Genomic DNA, 23,963 nt, shown 5'->3' with positions numbered 1-23,963 from the left:
TCAACCCTGGGTTAGGTCACGGTTGGCCAATTAGAGTTCTGTGCTGACAGCTGAAGCTCTACAGTCTTAGCTAGACCCACACTTGTGAGAAATTGCAAGGGAAATCTGACAGCAAAGGTGGTGTTTTTTTTTTTTTTTTAACATACATCATCCTTGTCTCTTTGGTCTGACATACTGAGGGGGAAACGTCGCACTGCATGAACTGTTGTGTGTGAGAGAACCAGGGCACATTGAGGATATTTACTAGATGTCAAAACCTCTCGCGGAATATTACTGTGTCTAAAATTGAATGGAACTAGAATTGCTGCTGCTCAGGTCAGTGCTACAAGGAACAATGCAGTGGGTTTAAATATGGATTCAATTTGACTTCAATGAAGGAAGAAACCCAATTAAGACACTCAATGCAGTCACTGGTCCTGCTCCAGAAGGCACAAAGCAACATTCCCAGCACTGACACACCCTGATCACGGCCTCTGCCTCATAAAAGCAATGGGCTGCACAGCCGACGCTGCTCCTAAGAACACACACAGCATCATACAGTACGGTAATGAGACGTCAGTGAGATACAGACGACATGCTTTGAAAGAAGTGAAATCAAGATGAGGAAAACGGGATAAAAACAAAACAAATAAAAAACGGACAAACGGACAGAACGACAACAAAATAAAAAGCCATCCAGATGTTGGTATTGCACTGCAAGCGTTCATTTCACTGTCCCCCCTCCCCCTCCCCCCTGTGCAGGTCAGCACCTCAATCAAATGTAAATCGGTCTCATACATTCAAAAAAAATCATTTTAAAAAGAAGGATGCCTTGGCTGGGTGCTAACACCAAGCAGCAGCACAGCTCCTTCAATGTCCACAGCAGAAGCAGCTTCTGGTTCCGTGCTTTGTTCTGGTGCAGAAATGCTGTAAGTGCTACAGTGCTGGAGGTGCTGCACTGTTCTGTACACCTCACCCTGAATGCTGCGCCCTCCCTAGAAGCCATGCATCTTCTTGCATGTCAGAAGGGAAAGTGTGCTAGTATGAGCAAGCCTTAAACAGGCAGATTAATAGGGTGGAGCGTATTTCAATATTGTCAGCACCATTACTACATGATTTACCAGAGAGGCGTTCTTATATTTACTGGATATGCAGTTTGATGTATAACACAGTATAAATGAGCTGGTAGAATATAAAATAGCTAATTATCATATTAGGCCTAAACTGAATTGGTTTGCACTGTAGGTTCAAATGTTGAACCGCCTTTGATCATGTACAATCAGGGTCAACGTAGTACAACTGGTCCAACATATACTGTATACACACTGAGTGAAATAAGGAGCAGCGATCTCCTTCTCTGCATTCAGAAACCAGCACAGAACCAGACCTGCTTTTTGTAAGACATTTATCTTCAGAAAGAAAGAAAGAAAGAGATACATATAAATAGAAAGAAAGAAAAAGGACAAGGTACAGACGAACCTGTTGATGCAAACAAACAGATATGGTGTTTGATACAGAGGATTCACGCACACACACGCACACACACACACACACACACACACTGAATGCACAATTGAAAATGATGGCTGCTGGTTTTAGAGACTCTTTGTTAAATGGGCATTGATTTCATTACACAGTATATTCCAAAAATTCAAAAAAGTGTGACTATTCAAGCAGCTGAACTGATGGCTTCAGCTAATCGAAAGTCAGACTTTCATGGTTAATTTTCCAATATACTGTTTCCCTAGTATATGCAGTGGTACTATTTGAGGGTTTTTGCTTTTCCATTGAAATGTACTGTACCTGTGCCTGGACCAAAAGCAATGCAATACAAAAAGAAAAATGAATAAATACAAAATCACTGGAACGAGGGTGCATCAGGAGAGTGTGATCAGCAAACGGGTTTATTAATAATAATAACTACAAGCCTGTAACCCCTGTCAAAAACGCCTTCAGAACAACACAGTCAGCTGCCGCCTTCAGCTATCAAAAAAATGAAATCCTTCATAAAATGCATGGAGAAGGCATCTAAAAAAATAAAGCCTAGATGGAAATATATATATATCTGTGTGTGCGTGTGTGTGTTTCGAAGCTTCAGTGAACTGTTTAAACTCCTAGCACTCAAATCAAGAAAAGCCGCCTCAAGCTCATTGTCTGGGCTGTATTGCACACTGGTTTGTGCTCTTCAGTAGTGGTGCTTTAAAATGATGGCGCTTGGTGTCTGTGCTGTAGCCAAGGGGTATGGTGTTGAAAACACAGCAATAAAAAAATGCTAATAAAACTCAAATGAAAATGAAGAGACTAGCGTTGCGTTTTCCATCCGGTGCTGTGGAGTAGCTCTCGGACACGGTGCTTGTGGGTAAGTGCCTTCTCTTAATTGGATGTCAGAGGCTCAAACAGATGAATCGCTCTCCGAATGTCTGAATGTACTTGACACGGATGTATGAAATTCTACTTCCGCGCACAGCGTCAACACACTACAGCCGTGTGTCTCAGCAGAATGTGCTTTTTAATTGAATATCTAGAATTTAAAAATAAATATTCCAGGTATTTCCGATTTTGGGGAGGTCAAACTGTAGAGACCAGCTGGACACAAACTGGAGCTCCCCCTCACACCTCTCTCAGTATGTAACGATTTCTAATCTGCACATTTTTAGGGCAGAGACATATTGCAGAACAGATCTAATTGGTGTTCTTTAATATCATTAGAATAGAACGTTAGCATGGCAATCACAGACTAGGACAAAGAAACAATACGAAAACGGAGGCGCACACACACACCCCTTCAATGTGGAAGGCACAGGAAAAAGCACAGCAGCCACAATAAAAAACAAAGAGAGAGAGAGAGAGAGAGAGAGAGAGTGAGAAAGAGAGAGAGAGAGGAGCGACAGACAGGGAGAGGGAGGAGAGAGAGTGAGACAGAGGAGAGAGAGTGACAGACAGAGAGAGAGAGAGAGAGAGAGAGAGAGAGAGAGAGAGAGAGAATACTGTATGTATGGATTAAGTGCATACTGGAGTTTCACAATGCAGTGGAAATGACAGGATATATTCAGAGGGGTTGTGGAACTGAGAATATCGTAACAGAGAGCAAACTCACGGTGAATTAACGCTGGAGACGGACGAGCTGCGAGATAGAGCACCTCGAGTTTGCTTTACAAAACTGCACATGCAAAAAAAAACAAAAAAACATGAGACAAAATAATTCATTGGGAAGAGATTATACAGGCTGGAGACTTTTTCATCCGCAGCAGCAGCAGCGGCGGCTCCAGAGGCTCGGACTCTCACTCGCTCCGCTCTCGCGTCTCTCTTGGCAAGCAAGCCGGCAGTCAAACTCCCCACATATTTTTTTCTATTATTTTTTAATTTTAAAACAAACTATAATACTATAAGAAACAAAGAAATAAATAAACAAGAAAAAACACAATGAAGTCTTTAAAAACTACAGCTAACATGCATGCATTTGCATGCATGTATTGTCAATAAGCTGAATGTGATCCAGTCACTACAAGCATGTGCTTGGTTTTCATTCACATTGCGATAAGCCTATCCACATCAGGAATTACAAAAACATTATGCTTTTCTTTGCAATGAATCAAAGCGCTATTCGTAGCAATTAAACACAACAAACAAACAAAAAAAACAAGAAACAAAAATATATCACATAAGAAATGCCCACCAATCAGAGAGCTGGATTTACAGACAGTGTCATCAGCTTGGTTTGTGAGACTTGCAGCAGAAGACCCCACAGCTTTACAAAGACTGCTGCCTAACCTGTAACCTGCTTCTCAGATGCACTGACAGAAACACTAAAGCATTGTCCCTCTTGCGCGCTGCTGGCCTGATTCGGGGGGTAGAGAGCAGTGGAGTCAAGAGGTGCAGGACCAACAAGTGGAAACAGGGACTGTCAAGCTAGATTCAATACACACAGACTGACCTTCACATAAACTAAAGCAAGAAAATAAATAAGTAAATAAATAAATTAATAAAACAGAAATAAAATCCATATTGCAACAACAGAGTCCGAATACAGATATTTAGGACGATAAAAGAAAGGGGACGGTCACATTGTCAAGGCAGGTCTGTCCACTATAGGAGCTGTGGGTGCTTCCCCGGGACTGAAGGAGGGGGACGCAGGGGGGACGGGGGTACAGGGGACGGGGGTTGATGCCTCATAACTTACGCTGCGATGGAAATGTTAGTGACCGACATGGGGCTGACTTCTGCTACCTCCTTGGCCTTCTGGAGGGCAAGTTTCTGATTGGTTTGCTCTTCCAGTTCTTCCTCGTCCTAACCGATTGAAAGAGAGACGGCATTAGAGTGAGTATCGATATTGTGCTGAAGTGAAAAACTCCACCCAAAATTCCTACAAAAACAGATGAGGTCAACTGTACTTGTTTAAACCTGCCTTTACAGAAAACGATGTGGATGGTGGCTTGTGATATATTTTCAGAATGAAGATGACAGGTTCTTTCAAATCATGGTGTATTTGTGGCTGGTTTGTAGCAGTTTTATTTTTAAATTCTTTTAACTTTCTACAGTCCAGAGTATGCTGTATGCATTGACCAATGTCGTAGCTTTTAAAAAGCAGTGTGCTGATGTTACGAATATAATTTAGCTAAGCTAAAAAACTAAGCAGATAAAGATTGGAGCTCAGCCTACCTTTGTTAGTTCCTGTGCATTGGCCAAGTTGTCAACAGCAATGGCCAAGAAGACATTGAGCAGCGTGTCTGTTCATATTGCAGCTGAGGAAATAACTGTGCACACAGGGGGTCTGAGCAAAACTGACATCCGACAAGCTGGATAAGCAGAGCATGCTCTCACACAGCAGATACATTACAGGAGGCTCAACACAAACTGTGGCCCATTCCAGAGGGGGCGCACAACAGCGCAAAGAACGAAGCTTAGTCAACACAGGAGCCCAGCTCATCTCCGGTGAGAATACTCATTTAATATATGTACATATTCATCACTTTGTACTTGCAGAACAATAAAACCTAGCATGCAACTAATAGGCATTGTACTTTCAGGGAGTAATACAATCAAGTTAACAGTATAAAGCTAGTGTGTAAGAATCTAGATGCATAACCAGACTTCCTGCAGGGAAGTTGTGTCCCATTTCATACACTTGTTTCATCCCTCTCTGAAAATGTGCCGCTAATTAGGAAAACTAGTTCAACCTAAAGAGCACTGTCTCTGAACTCGGTGATAACGCTCCCTCCGGACACCATGTTGAGGAAACAATACGGGTTGAGCTTGGTTTCTGTCAGCCGGCACACAGCACGCCTGCACTGCTTTCTGCACACACCATACGCTGGCTCGCTGGACCAGAAGCCACAGAAGTCATGCTGAACCCCTTTTAGGGTTTGGTTAAAGTTGCATTTCATGGTTTCAGGTCTCTGCATGGTATTTGGCACAGGGAGGGAGCATGCCACAACTCTTCTTGTACTGCTGTCGGGTCAGTAACGGCCACACCAGCTGCTGCAAAGTCACGAGGGACAAACGATACGGTGTGCGCACCGAATGCAAACCGTTCCCTGCTTTAAGCTGAAACGCTCTCCGAATGGAAAGGATACAGTTACCGAACAAGGTGAGGATGATGAAATAGATGGACGAGAACATTCCTTTGCGGACGCCACCTTGGGATTCAATCCCATGATACATCACTGCATTCCAGTCCTCACCGGTCAGGATCTGGAAAACGAAAGTGCATTCTGGGTAAGTGACTGGATATGTGACCAAGCAATGCCCTGTGCTGCATTGAGTTCCACTGTCCTTGCCCATGGTCAACAGGAGTCAATAGCAGATTACCTTCTAAACAGAAACATTCAAGTTGGCAGCATCTAAAGCTATGGCCAAAAGTTTTACATCACCTAGAATTGAGACATAATAAAAATAATAAAAACCTATATAAACATAATTTAGATATTTTACTTAACACCATGTAATCAAAGAAACTACAAAATGATATCGCAAAAGTATATGGAAAACTACGAAGCGGTATGTAATTCAATATGTTTAAGTAACGTTATTCAGCCGGTTTCATTTGACTTTATGAAGCAAAATTAGTTCATTCTATAGGGCGATGCAAAACCTTTGGCCATAGCTGTATATTGCCATATATTGATGAAAAAAGGGTATCTAGCAATAAAATGCAGCACAAAGCCCTGCCCTGTATGAATGATGCCTTCCAGATATCACGAAGGATAATAGGGCTTGCAATTTCATGATTGATCAGCAATCTTTAAGCTACTTTTAAGATGCAGCATCAGTGATATTATCCAGCATTTGCTGCTTTTCACATTGGTATTGCAATGGGAACTAGCTTTTTACATGTCTACTTCAATTCTTTACGGTGGCAGCAGCATTCGAGACCTTGACCCTTTCAAGGGGAATTGCTTCTGTGGCAGTTAAGTGACTTTCACCCAAGGCAAAAACATGCGTTTTGTTTTCTTTAAACTACTGCATCACCAGCTTTTAGGTTCTATCGGTAAACGCATACACAATGTCAATCTTGGGTTTTAAATCCAGCCTTTTGAGAATAAGTAGGTCAGGAGGACCTGAAGAGATCAAAAGGCTGCTTGCTGGAAGCATGCATTTTCACAGTCTGGATGATTGCGTTTCACTCTGCTAATTCGGATTATTCACACACAGCCTGGGCTTGCTGGAAAAAGCTTTGCAAAGAATGCTTTTCGTGAACAACCTGGTTTCCTTTTTTTAGAACCTTAATGATTTTGTTTTAAAAAAACAAAACAAAAAACAAAAAAGATGCCCTTCGATTTGCAGGTAGGTTAACTGCACTGCAGTTACATGTTTAATAGATTATGACTATTATATTAAAATATGGTAACACTACATTAGGGGTCTCTAAATGCACTCTAACTACACTGTGATTACAATGTACAGTAACCTGGTAACTACATTGTAAATACACAGCTTCATGTGTAACGACAGTGTCAGTCAAAAAGACACTAGCAACAGAAAACATTTTATAATTAACATGTTGTTGCATTGTAACTAAAAAACACTAATTATTACATTATCACACTGTTACAATGTTATTACATTGTTATTACATTATCTTTCATAACATATTTGAAATGTTTGACTTTTCCCAGTGCAGTGGTGTTTTCAGTAGAACAACAAGCATATTCAACGCTGTAGTATTCAGAAGATAACACATGGCATTTAAAATATTATAAATAACGCTTGATTTCTATCTAGAGACACATCTATGGCTGTCGGTACTGTAGGTAATTCACATTTACCTGAAAGACCGTGAGAATCGCGGCAGGAAATGTATCGAAATTTGTTGTTGGCGTTTCCTCCTCGAAATTAAACCTGAGGATGGAGACGTAGGAGTAAATGGTTAAGAAACCCACACAAAAACAGCAGAACAAAAGGGTTCAGGGCTCAGGCTACAAAGACATATATATTTATTTATTAATTAATCTGAGCATAAAAATCAACCAGTACGAGCAGAAAAAAAATACTGCAGACAAAAGGTGATTAATAAACAGAACAGCCACTTGGTATTCTTTAGATACAGCAAAGAGGACATCCTCTCAAAGTGCATGCTCTGTTTACCAATTCCACTTAGTCTTTCATCATCATCATTATTATTATTATTATTATTATTATTATTATTATTATTATTATTATTATTGTTATTATTATTATTATTAAGGGGGAGGCATGTAGAGTAGCACACACGCTCATACATTTCTATACAAACAAACCATGCAGTTACTAACATCACAGTGTGCATCAAAACTATACACACAGCTACATTTTCGGGGTGTGAAGTTTCCGTTTAATTTCCTAAAAGTTTAAACATTTAAACCTTAACATATTGGGAATGTCCGTAACGAATCAGAAAATCCACCCTAAGAATCCCTCCCTCACCTTTTAAAAACCGCAATGTATTTGTACACAAGACTGTGCGGCATTTAACTGTCTACAGAGAACACTGTGAAGAAACATTGCCAATGAAATAAAATGGCTTACACAGTACACTATGGCGAACACCTATATTTGGCCCCTGCATGTTCTAGACAACGTTTTAGGTAAAATTCTAAATGTTTCAACCTTGGCGAACATTTAAAAGGTTTAAACTCTAAACTCCATCGACACCCCTGGTGCATTTTTGCTCAGACACAATTCCTCTATTGCTGGTGGTCCTAGATCCCTGTTTCCCATCATTTCTCCACAGGCTCAGTTTCCCTGCTGTGGCGTGAATGGGCTTCTCCACAACAGCAATGCAAAGAGAGGCTTACTGGCTGTACCTACCTGTGCACCTTTTTCTCCAACTCGTGTGTCTGAAAGAGCTGCAGTGTTTGTATGCACTGCAGTATGTGTAATGAGTCTTAATCCTGGGCAGTGATGACAATGCACAGACAGTGTCTCAGATGCAATTGGAATTGATCTCTTATCTGGGACATCGGCGGGAACCTTCGTCCTTGCCTCTGTGACATCACAATGGAGTCTGATTCAACTGATCTAAACAGCGGCTGGGTCTACAACATAACAGTCTCACCGCCCCCTGCAGAGGACAAAGGCAAGCCCTGCAACGCTCCCCGTGCAATCCCCAGTGAAGACTGCCAACTTCGCACAGCCAGGATGCAAACCGGTGCTCCCCCGACTGTATGAATCACCCTGCACATCGTGTGGCCGTGCCATCACCAGGTGAGCCCCTCCGGGACCCAAAACACCACTGAGGACGCTACGAAGGGCGAAGAGCTCTCCTTGATGATGGAGCTTAAATCCGCTGCTGTTTAGGTCAATCAAATAGATCTCAATTAATGTTGTGGTAGTAGGAAGCCTCAATCAAGGCAAACACGTGTTCCTGCTAATACTGTTTTTTGAAGATCATCAATGAATAGCTAATTTCCCAGTTTCTCTCTACTGCAAACAGCCAGTTGGGTATAGAATTGTATACTGATAGAGAGACTGCACTAGCGTTAAGATACCAGACCATGACCGGTTAAGGTAGCAGATATGATCACTTCTAAACCAGCGCTGGCCATTGCGATCATCTCATTCCTACTGCATGACAGTTCTATTCGGTTTTTCAGACCCACTCTCTCGGATGTCAGTACCCGGTTTGCATTATCCCAGGTGTGCAGTTACAGTTACATGCCGCAAGCTGTTCCTAGGCTGGATCTAAAAGGAAGGAAGCAATGAGTTCAGTTTGCATCAGCTCTTTGGAGAACAAACCTGTTGGAACCCGTGTCCGGCGTCTTGGAACTGAAGAGAACAGTGAGAAAATGAAAACAAATGGTGGCTCAAAACCCCCGCAGACAAACACAACCCCGCTGCAGTAACTCCTCCAGCACTGTTCTGTCACTCAGTTACCCCGCTGCAGTAACTCCTCCAGCACTGTTCTCTCACTCAACCGCACGTCTAGAGGCGCTAAGCAAATAAAGTAACATGTGTTGTTGCTGTGGTGGTTTTATTTGTTCCTTTAAGGAATTATTATTGATCTAGAATAGATACAATCTGTCAATTGCTTTGGGGGTCCTAACAAAGGGCTAAAGGGATTCTGTCTATTTTGATATACAGTGGGCGTTTATTTTATATACAGTACGTGTTACTAAAAGTAGCCCAGTCCTTATAAAAAGAACAAAAAAGTTACTGTGGTTTTCGGTATCACGTTACAAGTAAAAAAATATGAGTAGCATGGTAGAGCACAGGACGCATGTAAAACGTATATGGTAAAGCATTGGGAAGCATGGTCAACAGGTGGGTTTGCATGCACATTGACCACAGTAACCTTTTACAAGGATGGGGACAGACACAGTAAGTGAATCTGGCGTTCTCCATCACCTGAATCCCTGAACCTCGCTCCTGAGCGGCAGCACATTCCACTTTCACGGCTGCTGAGATTCATGAAACGAGCTCGGGGCACAGCTGGATGGATAGTCCCAGCGGAACTTGTGCAAATGCAGGTTATTGTATTCCCCCAGTTTTCTTTAAAGATAAACAGCTCAGAACACTGGGCTTCGGCAAACGACCTGCTGTCTAAATGAGCGAGGTATTTATTTGAATAAGCTGGACGCTTTGTCTTTCACTCCAAACACAGCTACAGTATAATTAAATGAAATGTTGCCTGGAGAATACCGAGCATAAGCATTACAAAATAAGTGTGGTGGCTTAAAATCCCCAAATCCCGTAGACCTCTTATTGTAGCTACCAGAAAACTGCTGCACTCTTATATTCTTGATCAAGACAAAGCTATACTAATACAAAGAAATGAAATACAACACAAAGAAATGAGTTTGGTTGCTTCAAAAGCTTGACGGATGTAGGGGCAGAAACTGTAGGGGATATATAAATGTGTTTAGTGGGAGGGGGGTAATGGCAGGGGGAGCATGAAATGCATAAAACACCATCTATATTTTTCTACGTTTTAATATAGATGAGCCAAAAATGTTTAGCAGTATTACTGGTATTTTGTATTATTTTAGAGAAGAAGTTTAACGTGTCTCTTCAAGGAAAAAAACAAAAATCCTTGAACGGCTTTATGTTTGAAGCTTCTGACTGCATGATGGCAAGCAAATCAAACGAGAGAAAACCTGCACCCTTAAAAAAAAAAAAAAAAAAACTATAGTATTGCAAAAAACAAATATTATAGTTTTGTGCCGATCATAAAGATGCACGGGTACTATAGTATTTCCAGAGATACTATAGCACGTTTCCGTATGGGTATGCATGAACTTCATGGCACCTGTCCATGAAGTGGGATCTGGTGGTTAGGAAGCAGAGCGATGGGATACTCACTGTCCGCCGAAGAGCTGCATGCCCAGCAGAGCGAAGACCACGATGAAGAGGAAGAGCAGGAAGAGCAGGCTGATGATGGACTTCATGGAGTTGAGCAGAGACACGACCAGGTTACGCAGAGAGTTCCAGTACCTGAGAGCAAACAAACAGGGGGCCGGTCACGAGAGAGAGGGGGGGGAGAGACAGAGAGAGAGACACAGAGAGAGAGACAGAGAGAGACAGAGAGAGACAGAGAGAGAGAGCAAGAGAGAGACACGGAGGCAGAGAAAGAGAATAGAAACTTTGCTCACAGCCCGTAGCCACTGTGGTTCTGTTTGATCAATTATCATTTCCCACAGCAATGTGAAAGCAATGAGATTCCCGTGTGGAAATGAAGGAATACTAGCTTTACCTGATTCTGGGGAATTTGCCCTGCTAGTTTTGTGTTTATGTTAACTCTGCAGGAAAACCCCCCTTTCTAAGTGCGTGTCATGAACTGGCCCTGTGGTAAACCCCACGGGACGGCTCCTGTACACCAGCACTGGCTTTACTGGACTGCTGTAAAACGAAGAGAATTATTCATTGTGATGCGCTTCATTAACTGTTTTTAATAAGCTTGTTGACATTCTTTAACTGACATTCGAGAAATTAGATTATTCCAGTCTGCAAATAAACAAGTCAACAGCTGCTGCTAAATTGTGTTAATTAAGGGGTCTGTGATTTTTCAGGAAGCCCGCAACACAAGCGCACAGGTCAGCGGCATGCTTGGTGCCTGTGCAGGTCACCTCTCCAGTACTTACTTTGTCACTTTGAAAATCCTCAGCAGTCTCAGAGCTCTCAGCACACTAATACCAAACGAAGCTCCGGGCTTCACTGCAGTCCAGATCACCTCAAAAATACTGCCTATGATCACCTAGAACAGACAACAGGAACATCAGCACAGAAGAGGTGCAAGGCCTTTCAGTACAAATGCATTGCAATGTTAGGTAATGCAATATAGACAGAAGCTGTCAGCGGCGTGTTGTTTTTCAACTCACCCCAAAATCGAAACAGTTAAACGAGGAGTGAAAGTAGTTCCGTGGGCCCAGCCCGTACATTTTCAAAGTCATCTCGGTCAGAAACAGCCCCAGGAAAACAAACTCGGCGAAATCTAAAATGGAACATTCCAAACAAGGAACATTCAAACATCATGATACAGACCTACAGTGAAAGGAACACTCTGTCCAGCACAGAGGGCACAGGGGAGATCCATAGTGTTGCAACTTCAGAGATCAAAATCAACTTTATACCTTAAAACTTAAACTAAATAAATAAATACATACATAAATAAATAAATAAAACACTCTAACTTTGCTGCTCCGTTTCTAAGAGGGAAAGTCAAATTTGAATGCTCTTTATGAACACGCAGAGATGCAGATACTGCAGACTGAGAGCCTGACGGAGACACAGACAGATTGGGTTGGTAATCATAATTAAGCCCCATGCATAGTAATGTACAGTAAGTGGCAGGAGACAAGGCAACATTTTATCCTAGTAATGCTTCCACAAGCTCCTGCATGTTTGTTGGGTTCACTAAAACTGGAATGGAGCCTAATGACTTGGAACTGAGCTTCATCTCTGTGTTTAAATTGAAATCCATCAATAAATAAATCTGTCTATAGATCTCCGTCTCCATCCATCTGCGAGTCTCCGTCAGCATCTGGATAAGGATTTAAATAACCCCTTTAGGTGCAAGCTTGCTGATTTCACATGCTGTGCCTCAACTGCAAACACAGTTCAATCAGAGAGCCGAAAGGCAAAAGCCAGTTTCTGTAGGTTGCAAATTGAAAATGAATGCATTTTGCTGTCTTCTCCACTAAGACCAGACAGACACACAAACATTGAGAGACACAGCATCACGCAAACACAGGGGCATGCAGGCATACACATAGACAGTAGGTTTACTTTAATGATTTAAACAGTGGAAGATCTAGACACTGTTTTAAATACTGGGGTCCCCACATTGCGATCACTGAAACAGAGCCTGAAGGAAGACCCTTTGCGGGGTTGACCTACACAGTGCGTCGGTGAGCCACTGCGGCTGGTCGTAGTGCACGATGGCCACACAGAGAGTGTTGAGGGCCACCACGCAGAGGACTGCCCAGTAGAAGCTCTGCGCCTTCACCATGCGGCGAATAAAGAATCGGAACCTCTTCACCTTGCGCCTGAAGTAGGAGGAGCTTTCGTTCTTCCCGCTCTTCAGGCTGGCTCGTGCGAACGGAGATCCTGAAACAACAAGAGCTTGATCAGCACCGTCCGGCTCCCATGCACACTGCTTCCCACACTGCTCTATAAAAAAAAAGACAACCAGAAAGCCTCAAATTATAGCCAAATGTCAGACGAGCATTTTAAAAAAAGGGTGAAAAGTCATTCTATTAGCACCTCATTACTGCGTCTGAATGGGCTCTGAAACAACCATTTCTCAAGCTATTTTACGCAGTAATTATACTGGAACAGCTTGTGCGTGCTGAAGCATGGCCCTTTTTTTGCCACTTATAGGATTTCTCCATTACAGTAGAACCTAAAAACCTTGTAATTTGGAATTGGTGAATATGATTATCCATTTATACTGCATTCTAGCAGGGTTGGGAGAGTGGGGGTCTAGAAGTCATTTTAAATAATCTCAAATGGTATTTAGCCAATGGCATCTCAGTCACTCGACCAATCGGTGTTTAGTTATGCTTGAGCCGAGCAGCAGGGCAGGCAGGCAGGCCTCACCCATGGACGTGATGTCAGTGAAGTGGTCCTCCCCTTCCTCCGCGTGGATCAGGTCGTTCTTGCTCTTCTTCGTTTTCGCTCTTTTCAAAACTGAAGAGAAAAAACACTGGTCACTTAACGTTTACAGCACTAGCCCTCTTTAAACCAGCATCTAAAAACCATCATGCATGAGCATCTACAAGGCAGCGCAGCCCATTGCTGGAATATCTAAGCAGGTGATGTGTCAGCTAACACACTGTGATTCAGCACCTTCTCCATATAGAGCATCTGCAACATTGTTCCAATACTGCAGCATGTGCAGAAACGGCGCCGCAGACTGGATTAATAGCAAATGGAAAATAAATGAGCTCTGGTACATAAGTGTGGGCCCGGCACATTACTCCTAAAAGCTTGAAAGATTCCGCCCCATTGTATTAAAGTTAATTTAACCTGAATTATCCAGTCTGGAGCTGACACAGCAGCGCCTCAGCACACTACTCTAATCCTTAATTATTAAAACTCTTCATACAGAGATTAAGGCACTCCCAGCTCTTGCGCTATTCCAGGCAGGATGTGTTTTACCATCTTAACCCTAATCTTTAACCATTGCTAATTTTACATACAGGAATGTCCTATTTCTGTTTAAAGTTTGAAAATTAAAACCTTTCACGCCACTGTTTGAGAGAGAGTCAGTTTTCAGCATAGCTTTATGTAAGAGAATGGTTACAAAATAGCCCTTTTTAAGCAGTTGTTTTTTTTATTGGATTTTCCCAGAAGCAATCCAATCCTTGTTTCTCTGAATATCTCTTAATTACCTGATCTCCCTGAGAGTCCCAAATGAGAGTCCTCCCACTGTGGGACAGCAGAGCCCTGGCACTGCTTTCATTCAGGGAAACTGCCTACTGACAGCTCGGTCATCATTTCTGTATTGCACTGCTTTTTATAAATATAGCCCACAAGATCTGGTACTTCTGAATTTAGTGCACAAGGTGAGGAGTAATAAGGGGTGCCCCCTCACCCATCAACCCTCTGGCTTAAATACCCTCTCTCAAGCAGAGAACGCACCACATGGAGACTAATGTTCAGTGGTAGAGCGCCCAGTAAACGTCAGCCTCAGTTTCGTGCGTGCGCTTTGACCAGGAATTCATCTTTGTGAAGCACGTACCATCCAAGGGAGATTTCTCCTCTGCGTTCTTATCTTCTTCAGCTAACATAACTTCCTCTGGAAAGAGACACATGAATACAGCACATGTTATCTGTGCTTCACGGTATCGCCAGACCACTTTACCATTATCGAAATCATCATTGAACACACTGATCATGCACACAGAATAGACTGCCAGAGGAATAGCTGGTTAGAGACAGAGTGGTGTGTCTATTCAGAGTGAAGGCTGCAGCAACAGGCTCTTTCTTTCCTTTCAGTGTTAGAAATCGCCTGATAAGGAGAGCAAGGCTTACAGAGGCAATCTGCACCCAAACACGATGGAGTACCTATCCCACACTCCATCAACTCAAAGAGGAGAGCCAGGGTGCTGCGATCCAAGCTCTCAGTCAGCTCCTGGGCTTACCTGCCTTACAGATCCACTCCAGGTACCCGTTCAGCTCCCGGGCTTACCTGCCTTACAGATCCACTCCAGGTACCCGTTCAGCTCCCGGGCTTACCTGCCTTACAGATCCACTCCAGGTACCCGTTCAGCTCCCGGACTTACCTGCCTTGCAGATCCACTCCAGGTACCCGTTCAGCTCCTGGACTTAGCTGCCTTGCAGATCCACTCCAGGTACCCGTTCAGCTCCCGGGCTTACCTGCCTTGCAGATCCACTCCAGGTACCCGTTCAGCTCCCGGGCTTACCTGCCTTACAGATCCACTCCAGGTACCCGTTCAGCTCCCAGGCTTACCTGCCTTACAGATCCACTCCAGGTACCCGTTCAGCTCCCAGGCTTACCTGCCTTACAGATCCACTCCAGGTACCCGTTCAGCTCCCGGGCTTACCTGCCTTGCAGATCCACTCCAGGTACCCGTTCAGCTCTCGTTCGATCTGCTGCTGCCTGCGGAGCTTCAGGAACTCCCTCCTCTTCTCCACTCGCTCGCGCTCTTTAGCAAACTCTCTGTGGGAAAGACAGCCAGTGGGTTCAGCAGGGATCAGCACTTTGTTTTTCTACTGTACTATATGATGTGAATATACACAGTACTGTGCACACTGTAGCACACAGTGCAACTAGGTGGCCAATAACTGTAACTGCAAAAAGAATCCTAAAGCTAAATCAACATATCTACAAAGCCAGGCAAGGCCAGCTGAGATTTACTTACTAAAAATCAACAGGATGCCACTGAAAACTAGATCTCAGAGCGCTATCCTGTACAAACATTTTTGCCATATTAACATAAATAATAATAATAATAATAATAATAATAATAATAATAATTCGAACCTGCATGTCAACAATCTGCTTCAGTTTTTAGTTTTCATTGTGTAACTGTTTTTACTGTCAGGAGTCCTGGCTGATCCCTTGACTTCCCAGCTCTGGTCAGGACAGGCCTCATTAATCAATTGTTTGTTGTGCTAATTAACCCCTCACCTGCACGCGCCGTGGTTTTTATGGGGCCATTAGCAACACGTCACTTTATACTGCCTGCAAATGAATGCTCGCTTATGACATTCGGAGAGCTGACTGCTACAAAGCTGAGTGAAACGCATGAGTAAACCCAGCAAAGAGAGAAACCAGCGTTGATGAATTGTGGAGATAGAGATAGAAACAGCCATGTATGTGTGATGTGCGTCTCAATGAGTGCGTCTGAGTGAGTCTCGGAGTATGTGCATCTCTGTGTGTGTCTGTGAGTGTGCAGTTAGTTAGTCAATTTCAAACTGTCCATCTTCGTATTGGATTGTAAAGTGTTAAGAGTAAAGAAAGAGAACAAGAAACCAGATAAAGAGAAAGGCAGCAGGAAAGAAAACAGAACCTTTTTTTAAAAAGAAAGAAAGAGAGATATGCCTCTCCAGAGACGAAACAAAAAAGGAAATGAAGTGAAAGCTCAAATTGAATGATTGCAGAGTCCCGGGGGTTGATTACAACAGAGTTCTGGCTATGCTGCTGATTGTTCTTTCCACCCACTGCTTGCTGGCTCCATGGTACAACTGCAGGCTTGATGCATTAGCTTGTTAATCGCTGCAGAGAGGAACCAGGCGACGAGGATCCCCCCCCCCCCCCCTCCTCTTCCAACCCCCACGCCCTCCGTCAGAGCTCTGATGCCATTGGTTACTTTCCTAATTTATAAAACGCAGCCCGCCCCCTGAAGGAAGTCACATTCATTAGGCTGGCATCTGCCACCCACGGGGTTCTGTGAAGGAGCATGGAGTGGAAATCCCTCCTTCTAAATGCAGAACGCATGCTGGGTTTGTTTTCGGTGCACTTCCTGCATGTAAGCTCTTTACCAGCCTTCGTTACACACGTGCTGCACTGTGCTCTTTCTGCTTTCTGCTCCATGGCCGTGGTTTTCTTCCACCCGTTACAGATGCACAGCTAAGCAGCAGAACCCGGATCAGAGGGAACAGCTGAGCGTATCGGGAAGGGACAGTACCTACAGCACAGGCGAGGTCAGTTACCAAGGTAGCTATAATTAGAGGTTCTTGCAATTAGAAACTGGTTACTCAGTGTTTGCTCCTCATCAGTCATCCCTCTACCTCCTTCGCTGGGATTCTTCTTAAACAAGGAGCCCCTTACACAGAAGGTAGATCATTCGCTTCCTGTAAGGGAAGTCTGGTTTCTTCCACTTCAGGTCACAAAACTGACGTGAAAGTAGATTCAAAACCGTGAACTGTCATTTGGTGTAATTAATGGAGCGATGTCTACAGGGACTATATTAAAATGTCATGCTATAGTGACAGTTTCTCCACATTTGTTCTTCTACTTTTCCCCCCTCAACAGATCTCAGCTAACAGTTGCACCCGCCCATCCCAGGCGGAGAATTTGTTCCAAGCAGGTCCTAAATGAGTTAATTCACCCTTAGCTGGTTCACTCAACTAATCCAGGACCTGCTTGGAATAAAGAGCAGGACTGGACTGGAACACCACTGAATCCCTGGCGCTTTGCCTTCATCTGCTGCGGCAGCGTTTGAAAGCCGCTGGTTCTTAATAATTTAGCTGGAGTATCGAACTTCTGACTTCTGAGGGCCAAGCGAGCCAGGAATGGCTCTGCCCCAGCGCCAGACCCCTCTTCTCATCCCAGCAAGCAGCTCTGTCCCCGGCCCACCTCAAAGACAACAGCCTTTACCATCTAACACAGACCCGCGCTGCGAAGAACAGAGGCGCTGAATTATTCATAGTGACAGCGCACGGGGAGAGGACAGGAGAGAAGAGGAGAGGTGGAGGGGAAATGCCATGGGAAATGAAAGACTGTGTGATGCTTTTACTTTAATAGATGGTGTGATGTTAAACTGGGAAAGCGGGACCAGCACACAGAGGGGAGCAGGGGACTCTGGCAGGGCTGCTCCTCTACCGAGACAGCAAGGCTTCTGTCCACTCGATGCAGGGAGCTCTCTTTGAACCTTTCCCATTAATTCAGGGTCACCATAAGAGATGAGGACAGCTGCTAAAACCTCTTGGCCTTATATGGCACTCCAGCACAGCTGCACCCACCCCACTGGCCCCCTGAGAATGGCACAATGTTTCAAACTGCATTACAGTCCACTGGCCCCCTGAGAATGGGGCGATGTTTCAAACTGCATTACAGTCCACTGGCCCCCTGAGAATGGGGCGATGTTTCAAACTGCATTACAGTCCACTGGCCCCCTGAGAATGGCACAATGTTTCAAACTGAATTACAGTCCACTGGCCCCCTGAGAATGGGGCGATGTTTCAAACTGCATTACAGTCCACTGGCCCCCTGAGAATGGGGCGATGTTTCAAACTGCATTACAGTCCACTGGCCCCCTGAGAATGGGGCGATGTTTCAAACTGCAGTGGAGTCTTGTATATGTAAAGGTCATGTGAAAAGTATATTGTATGCCTTGGACTCTGTTATGTTAAGTAATATTATGCCAAACTGCTGTGTTTTTCATTATTGTTTGCTGTTGTTGATTGTGGGTGATTATATCAGACAATCTGGGTTTTATGCTTCAAAGCAACCAAGGGTTGGAGAGAGAGGGAGGGAAAGTAAGAGAGAAGGAGGAGGGGGAAGAGAGAAGAGAGCAAGAGAATGGGAGAGAGGGAAGACAGATGGAAGGGAAGGTGTGCGGGAGAGTGAAGGGGCGGTGTCTCTTACCCGGACAGCACTCCCAGCACCAGGTTGAGCATGAAAAAGGAGCCGATGATGATGAGCGGGATGAAGTACAGCCAGTTCCATGTGTTTCCTGCAGCGTCATTCGCCTAGAGAGGGAAAGAGAAGCACAGAGAGTGAGACACTGCCAGAGAAGAAGAACTGGGCTCTACATAATGCAGCAGGTTTATTCTGATAGCTACTCCACAGATATCATAAACATGCAGAGATCAATCCCAGCCTATGTCACTTTCCCTAATTGCTCTAGAGCTTTGATTTAATTGATTTCTCCCATTAGAAAGAAAAAAAAACACATAAAAAAACTTCCTGGATATGTTGGGTTATAAACAGATGAGAAGACTTCTTGGAAGCAAAATGTTTTAAAATCTACAGCTGCAATATTTTATTCATTGCTTTTTTTATTGATGGGGGACAGGAATCGTTTCCCTGACTGATCCATAATGGGTAATATTACAGCATTGTCTTTCCTGAGTACATATTAAAATAAATACATTTTTGGGAGTGTGATAGAACACTCGGGTCTCGTTTTAGAAGGACATGGTTTTAGAAAAACTCTTATGGCATGGAATAGTCTAGACCAGAGTATCCGGGATATGATGAATAACCCAAAAGGTATGAGCTAAACGAAGAACAATGACTGAGATCAGATTCATTTTAATGAGTCCGGTCCAGGAACTATGGGAGTGTGAATGGTTCTGATCCCGGATTGAACGTGTCATGATACTGTGTTTCAGAGGGATGTTGTTGTTTTTAATGATGTGAAATGACTGCTGTCTGTTTCTGATCATCTTGCCGGGACCCCCTTGTAAACGAAGAACCGGCTCAATGGGTTTATTGCTGGTTAAAGAATGAAGAAATACACTTATAAATAAATAAAAATCCACATGGCACACGCGATTCCATTGGAAATGCTAGGACACCCAACGGGATTCTTTCTTTTAACACTGTGTGTCTGGAATGGCCGTACACCATGGAGTAAAACAGATGCATATGAAAACAGAACAGCAGGCTCCACAAACACAGTGAGGACGCCATCGTGCTTCGATACAACAAAACACCATGCCTGAGAATACAATGGGCATCTCAGAAAATGGGAATCGATTTTCCGGGAGGTGACAAACGCTGGGAAAACTGAACTGAAGCTTCCCGGTCTGCTCACAAAGCCCTCCCTAGCTCCCGCTGCTCTGAATGACAGATTGAACAATCTTCTCTCTATACACTGAAGAAAAATAAAAACGCTAGACAGCAATGCACTGTGAAAAAAGCAGTCTTTATTCATCTCAAAGCTATGCTACCTGGCAAATCTCAGCCTAAGAAATCTGGATGGTCACATTAAGGGGAGTTAGCAAGTTATCAATAACTGAAATAAATGCCTTTGCAAATGGAATGACGAGAGGGTGCATCTGTGTCTAAACACTGGTTTTCTGGTTGTTGACGTTTAGATAAATAAATAAATAAAAACGGACACCAGAAAGACTTGCATTTTGACCCCAGAATTATAAACAAACAAAGTCAAAGATTTCCATGTAAGGGATGCTGACAAATAAAGGGTTAACATAAAATTGAAAATACCACAGCATGTCAATGTAAAAGCATTCTAGAATATCAGAACGCTCAGTCTCCCAGTCTCTCTCTCGTCACAGACCTGTCACTCACATGGAGGAATTAAGACTGATGTCTCTAAAGCAATCTCTGCTGCTGCTGCTTCTACTGTACTGCTGTCCATCCAGTGGCTATGTGATATTCACAAAGAGCTACAAAGTACAAGGTGTTGGACTGCTGTACCTGAAACTAAGAGAGGAGTAGCATTATGCATACTCTGCAGATTTAAAGCTAGGGCGCTGGCTGTGATGCAGTACAGGAAAGCAACGGGGCCTGGAACACATTCTGCATCTGAACAGTACAGGGTTCTTCTCTGCATTGCACCAATAGGGATTCGGAGCAAACTGTAGTATCTGAATACGATTCGTGCAGAAACCCACAAGGGAATGTATACAGTAAAACACCCCGACACAGAATGAAAAATGGGGCATTGTAGGGGGAAATGGAGGGCTGGTGAGGGGGGCTTAGCTTAAAGATACGTTTAATATTGCAAAGCATCTATTTCTACTGCAGTGATCTGTTGGCTTAGGGGGAGACATACTGCAGCAAATTCCAAGGTCTGGTGCAGTTCCACCAAAAAACTGGATCTAGAGGTATTTGTTCTTTTGAGGTGAGATGCATCAAAATCGACCTAGTTCAGGGACATAAAAAGGTTAGCACACAGATTGTGCATTTTAAATGTGCATTGCTTTCCAGTGCACATAAAGACACTAGCATGTGCGTGGAGAGCAGTTAGATTTGACGTCCAAACTAACAGCAGCACAGTAACAGTATAGCGGAAAAGCAATAAGGACTGCTTTGCACACCTCTGTGGTTTGATATCCTGTTATGTGTGGGCTTGTGGAATTCTCTACTGCTGTTTCTGCTCTGAGTTCTGTTACTAAATAACCTGGCAGGATGCTTCCTCCTGAAAACTCTGGTGGGTTTCAGAAATGGCTACTTGAGGTGGTCGACTGCACTGCACAGTGTGCTTCCTCTGCTGCCGTGGCAACTGTGAGCTAGAACAAACAGCACATAGGAAACCTCTCAACAGAATCACAAGGTGGGGTGGGGACCGGAATATTACTCATAAAAAAAAACATGTAATTCAATATGTTAACGTAACATGATTCAGCAGGTTTCATTCCACTTTATGAAGCACAATGAGTTAATTCTATAGGGTGATGCAACACTTTGGCCATAGCTGTACAGTGCCAGATGCTCCATGACTAAAAGCTTACCCAGATCCCATCCTGCTCACAAAGGATGTGGAGTAAGGGTTGGGAAATGGAAGGGGCTGAGTGAATGAGATAAGCAATGCAGGTTCCCCTGGGGACTGCGTCAGGCTGACTGAAGCAGAGAGAGAGAGAGGCACAGCACTGCTTCAACACCCCTGCCTCGAGAAGGACAGGAGAATGACATCAAGATATGGACACCAGATAGCATCAGTGACCCTTCAAGATAAGAGTGTGCTTTCACCAGCCGCACAGATAACACTTTGAGTGGCAAAGCAGGAAGCACTGCTCCCTTCAGCTTTTTAAATCAAACTTAAAAGCTGATTTTTAAAAACACATTTAAAAGTTGAGTTTATAAAACAGTATTTCATTGTTTATCTGTTTGTTACCCTTCTGTTGCCACTATTTTTGCGTCATCTGCAAATTTAAGTTTGCTTACTACACCAGAATCCGAGTCATTAATGTAGATTAGGAATAGCAGAGGACCTAATACTGATCCCTGCGGTACTCCACTGGTTACCTCGCTCCACTGTGTGGATAATACAAATGCATATTTCATGGAAAGAGTAGAGAAAAAGAAAAAGTGAGCACAAGGGATTACTCTGCACCTTGAAATCTGTGCGCAGAACTGCAGCTGTACAGTGCGAGCCCCAAGTCACTATGAAACCAGGCTTAAAGTCCATTCTACTAATATAATGAAGCTCACAAATCAAGTGCTGAAGCTGAAGCAAATCCCCTAGGAAGTTACTGCATGCTCACATGAAGGTAGTTTATGTTGTGTCAGAATTATTCCATAAATAACAGTGTCTTATATGTGTCGCTGCATACACTAAAATTACCTTTAACTGGTGTGTGAAATAAACAATGCGTTTTGCATGTTGGATGGGGACAAACAAACAAGCATGTGGTATTAATATAGACTGCTGGCTTCTGCATTGAAGTATTCTGAATTATTTACAGGGTTTGCATCCACAGAGGTCCACACATTGTAGCAAAGACAGACAGACCATAACATTATAATTGCATTCCACACCATATGCATACAGAATTCTGCCTGCTCAAGAAACCTGCTAATAGCTACGCGCTCCACGCGAGTCTCGGGTGAGCCTGGAAATCACTAGGCAGCCAGTAATGCTAGAATAGACAGCGTCGGTTTCATACACCCATTGTTCGCATTTTTAAGAGCATATGCAAAATGTCTTTTCAATAGCCAATGGAATTGCGGATATTCATAGCTCGACACTTCGCTTTCTGTCGGGGGTATAATTAAACGATAATGAGTTTTAGGTGAAGCAGTCACGGCGATAAGCATTACGCATTCTCATTATAAACAACAAAGGCTTGCCGAGACCACCTTAAAAATGAATCATTGGTATTATGCACTGTTAATTACCTTTCGGTAAGGTTACACCGCTTACAAACAAATAACGAGTTACCTTGTTATACCTCGGTCCCTTCTGCAGAGATGACAGACTTACGTTATTTTCAAATCAAACTAGTGGCGTTTTATGAACTACAAATGCCGGCAACTAGAGCGCCAGAGCAACAAAGTGTTCTGACTGGTTAGGAATAGTGTGACGCTGTACAATACAAAACGACTAGTTTGCATCATAAGTATCAATACAGCTTGGTTCCTCATTTACAATAAGAATATGAAATAAGGCAATATGTTGACCATGTATTTTTTCCCTCTTTCTAGAAGCATGATTGCCATATTCGAAGAGGTGATCAGGAGGGGCTGTGGGTTTAACTTGGTGTAGGCAGCATGACATACAGAGAGGCAGGCACAACTCTGCTGTGTGTAAGATAAACAGAGGCAACTCGTTTCAGAACCACGGACAGCAATCCGCCAACCAACATCAAATCAAAATCGCAGGCACATTGGAATTGAAGTTGAGAGCAATTGCGTGGAACTGAAGAAACTGCTGCGTTCATAGAGTTTTTTTATGATAGGTTCTGCAAGTTTATTCCGGTCTGGATCACAGGATTGCTTGTTAATGAACTAAATCTGCACTAAGGTGTGACTGATCAAGCATTTGCATTAATGCCTTCAAACTTTTGAGCGTGCATATGAGCCCAGCAACACTGGGAAACTAAAACGCAGCTCAGCTCCAATCCAAACTAAGTGTAGCCGTTTGTAGCCTTTTCCACCCTGTCCTCTGCCTGCGTGCGCGTGTGCGTGTGCGTGTGCGTGTGCAGCTACAACTCCGGGACTGATTAAGACAGCCCAGTATTTGATGTGCTGGAATCTGAATATATGTGATTTGAATTCTATGCAATTACTGCTCAGACAACCACTACCTGGTATTTAGGATTAGTTTTCCACGATAATAAATAAATAAATAAATAAATAAATAAATAAATAAATAAAAATACATGCCTAAATAGATGCAATTAAGAGA

General features: G+C 43.4%; 1 protein-coding gene across 3 annotated transcripts in view; it reads right to left on the bottom strand.

Moving 5' to 3' along the window:
• LOC117396785 (voltage-dependent N-type calcium channel subunit alpha-1B) overlaps positions 1-23,963 on the bottom strand; it is a 112,816-nt gene that overhangs the window by 39,799 nt on the left and 49,054 nt on the right. The window contains exons 9-22 of one of the 3 annotated variants that reach the window (XM_058986715.1): positions 18,731-18,834; positions 15,462-15,577; positions 14,636-14,692; positions 13,492-13,581; positions 12,790-12,999; positions 11,772-11,884; positions 11,535-11,647; positions 10,756-10,887; positions 9,193-9,222; positions 7,245-7,317; positions 5,553-5,670; positions 4,639-4,706; positions 4,160-4,266; positions 3,077-3,139 (exon numbers count right to left, since the gene is read on the bottom strand). In XM_058986715.1, the coding sequence (XP_058842698.1) occupies positions 3,077-3,139; positions 4,160-4,266; positions 4,639-4,706; positions 5,553-5,670; positions 7,245-7,317; positions 9,193-9,222; positions 10,756-10,887; positions 11,535-11,647; positions 11,772-11,884; positions 12,790-12,999; positions 13,492-13,581; positions 14,636-14,692; positions 15,462-15,577; positions 18,731-18,834 (1,394 nt within the window). Of the gene's footprint in view, positions 1-3,076; positions 3,140-4,159; positions 4,267-4,638; positions 4,707-5,552; positions 5,671-7,244; positions 7,318-9,192; positions 9,223-10,755; positions 10,888-11,534; positions 11,648-11,771; positions 11,885-12,789; positions 13,000-13,491; positions 13,582-14,635; positions 14,693-15,038; positions 15,070-15,179; positions 15,211-15,461; positions 15,578-18,730; positions 18,835-23,963 lie in introns of those variants that run through there. The other 2 variants (XM_058986717.1, XM_058986716.1) reach the window with 2 other exon arrangements.

Source organism: Acipenser ruthenus, chromosome 15 (assembly GCF_902713425.1).
Source record: "Acipenser ruthenus chromosome 15, fAciRut3.2 maternal haplotype, whole genome shotgun sequence".
In the NCBI taxonomy this organism is placed as follows: domain Eukaryota; kingdom Metazoa; phylum Chordata; class Actinopteri; order Acipenseriformes; family Acipenseridae; genus Acipenser; species Acipenser ruthenus.
This window is presented reverse-complemented; position numbering and strand designations above follow the sequence as displayed.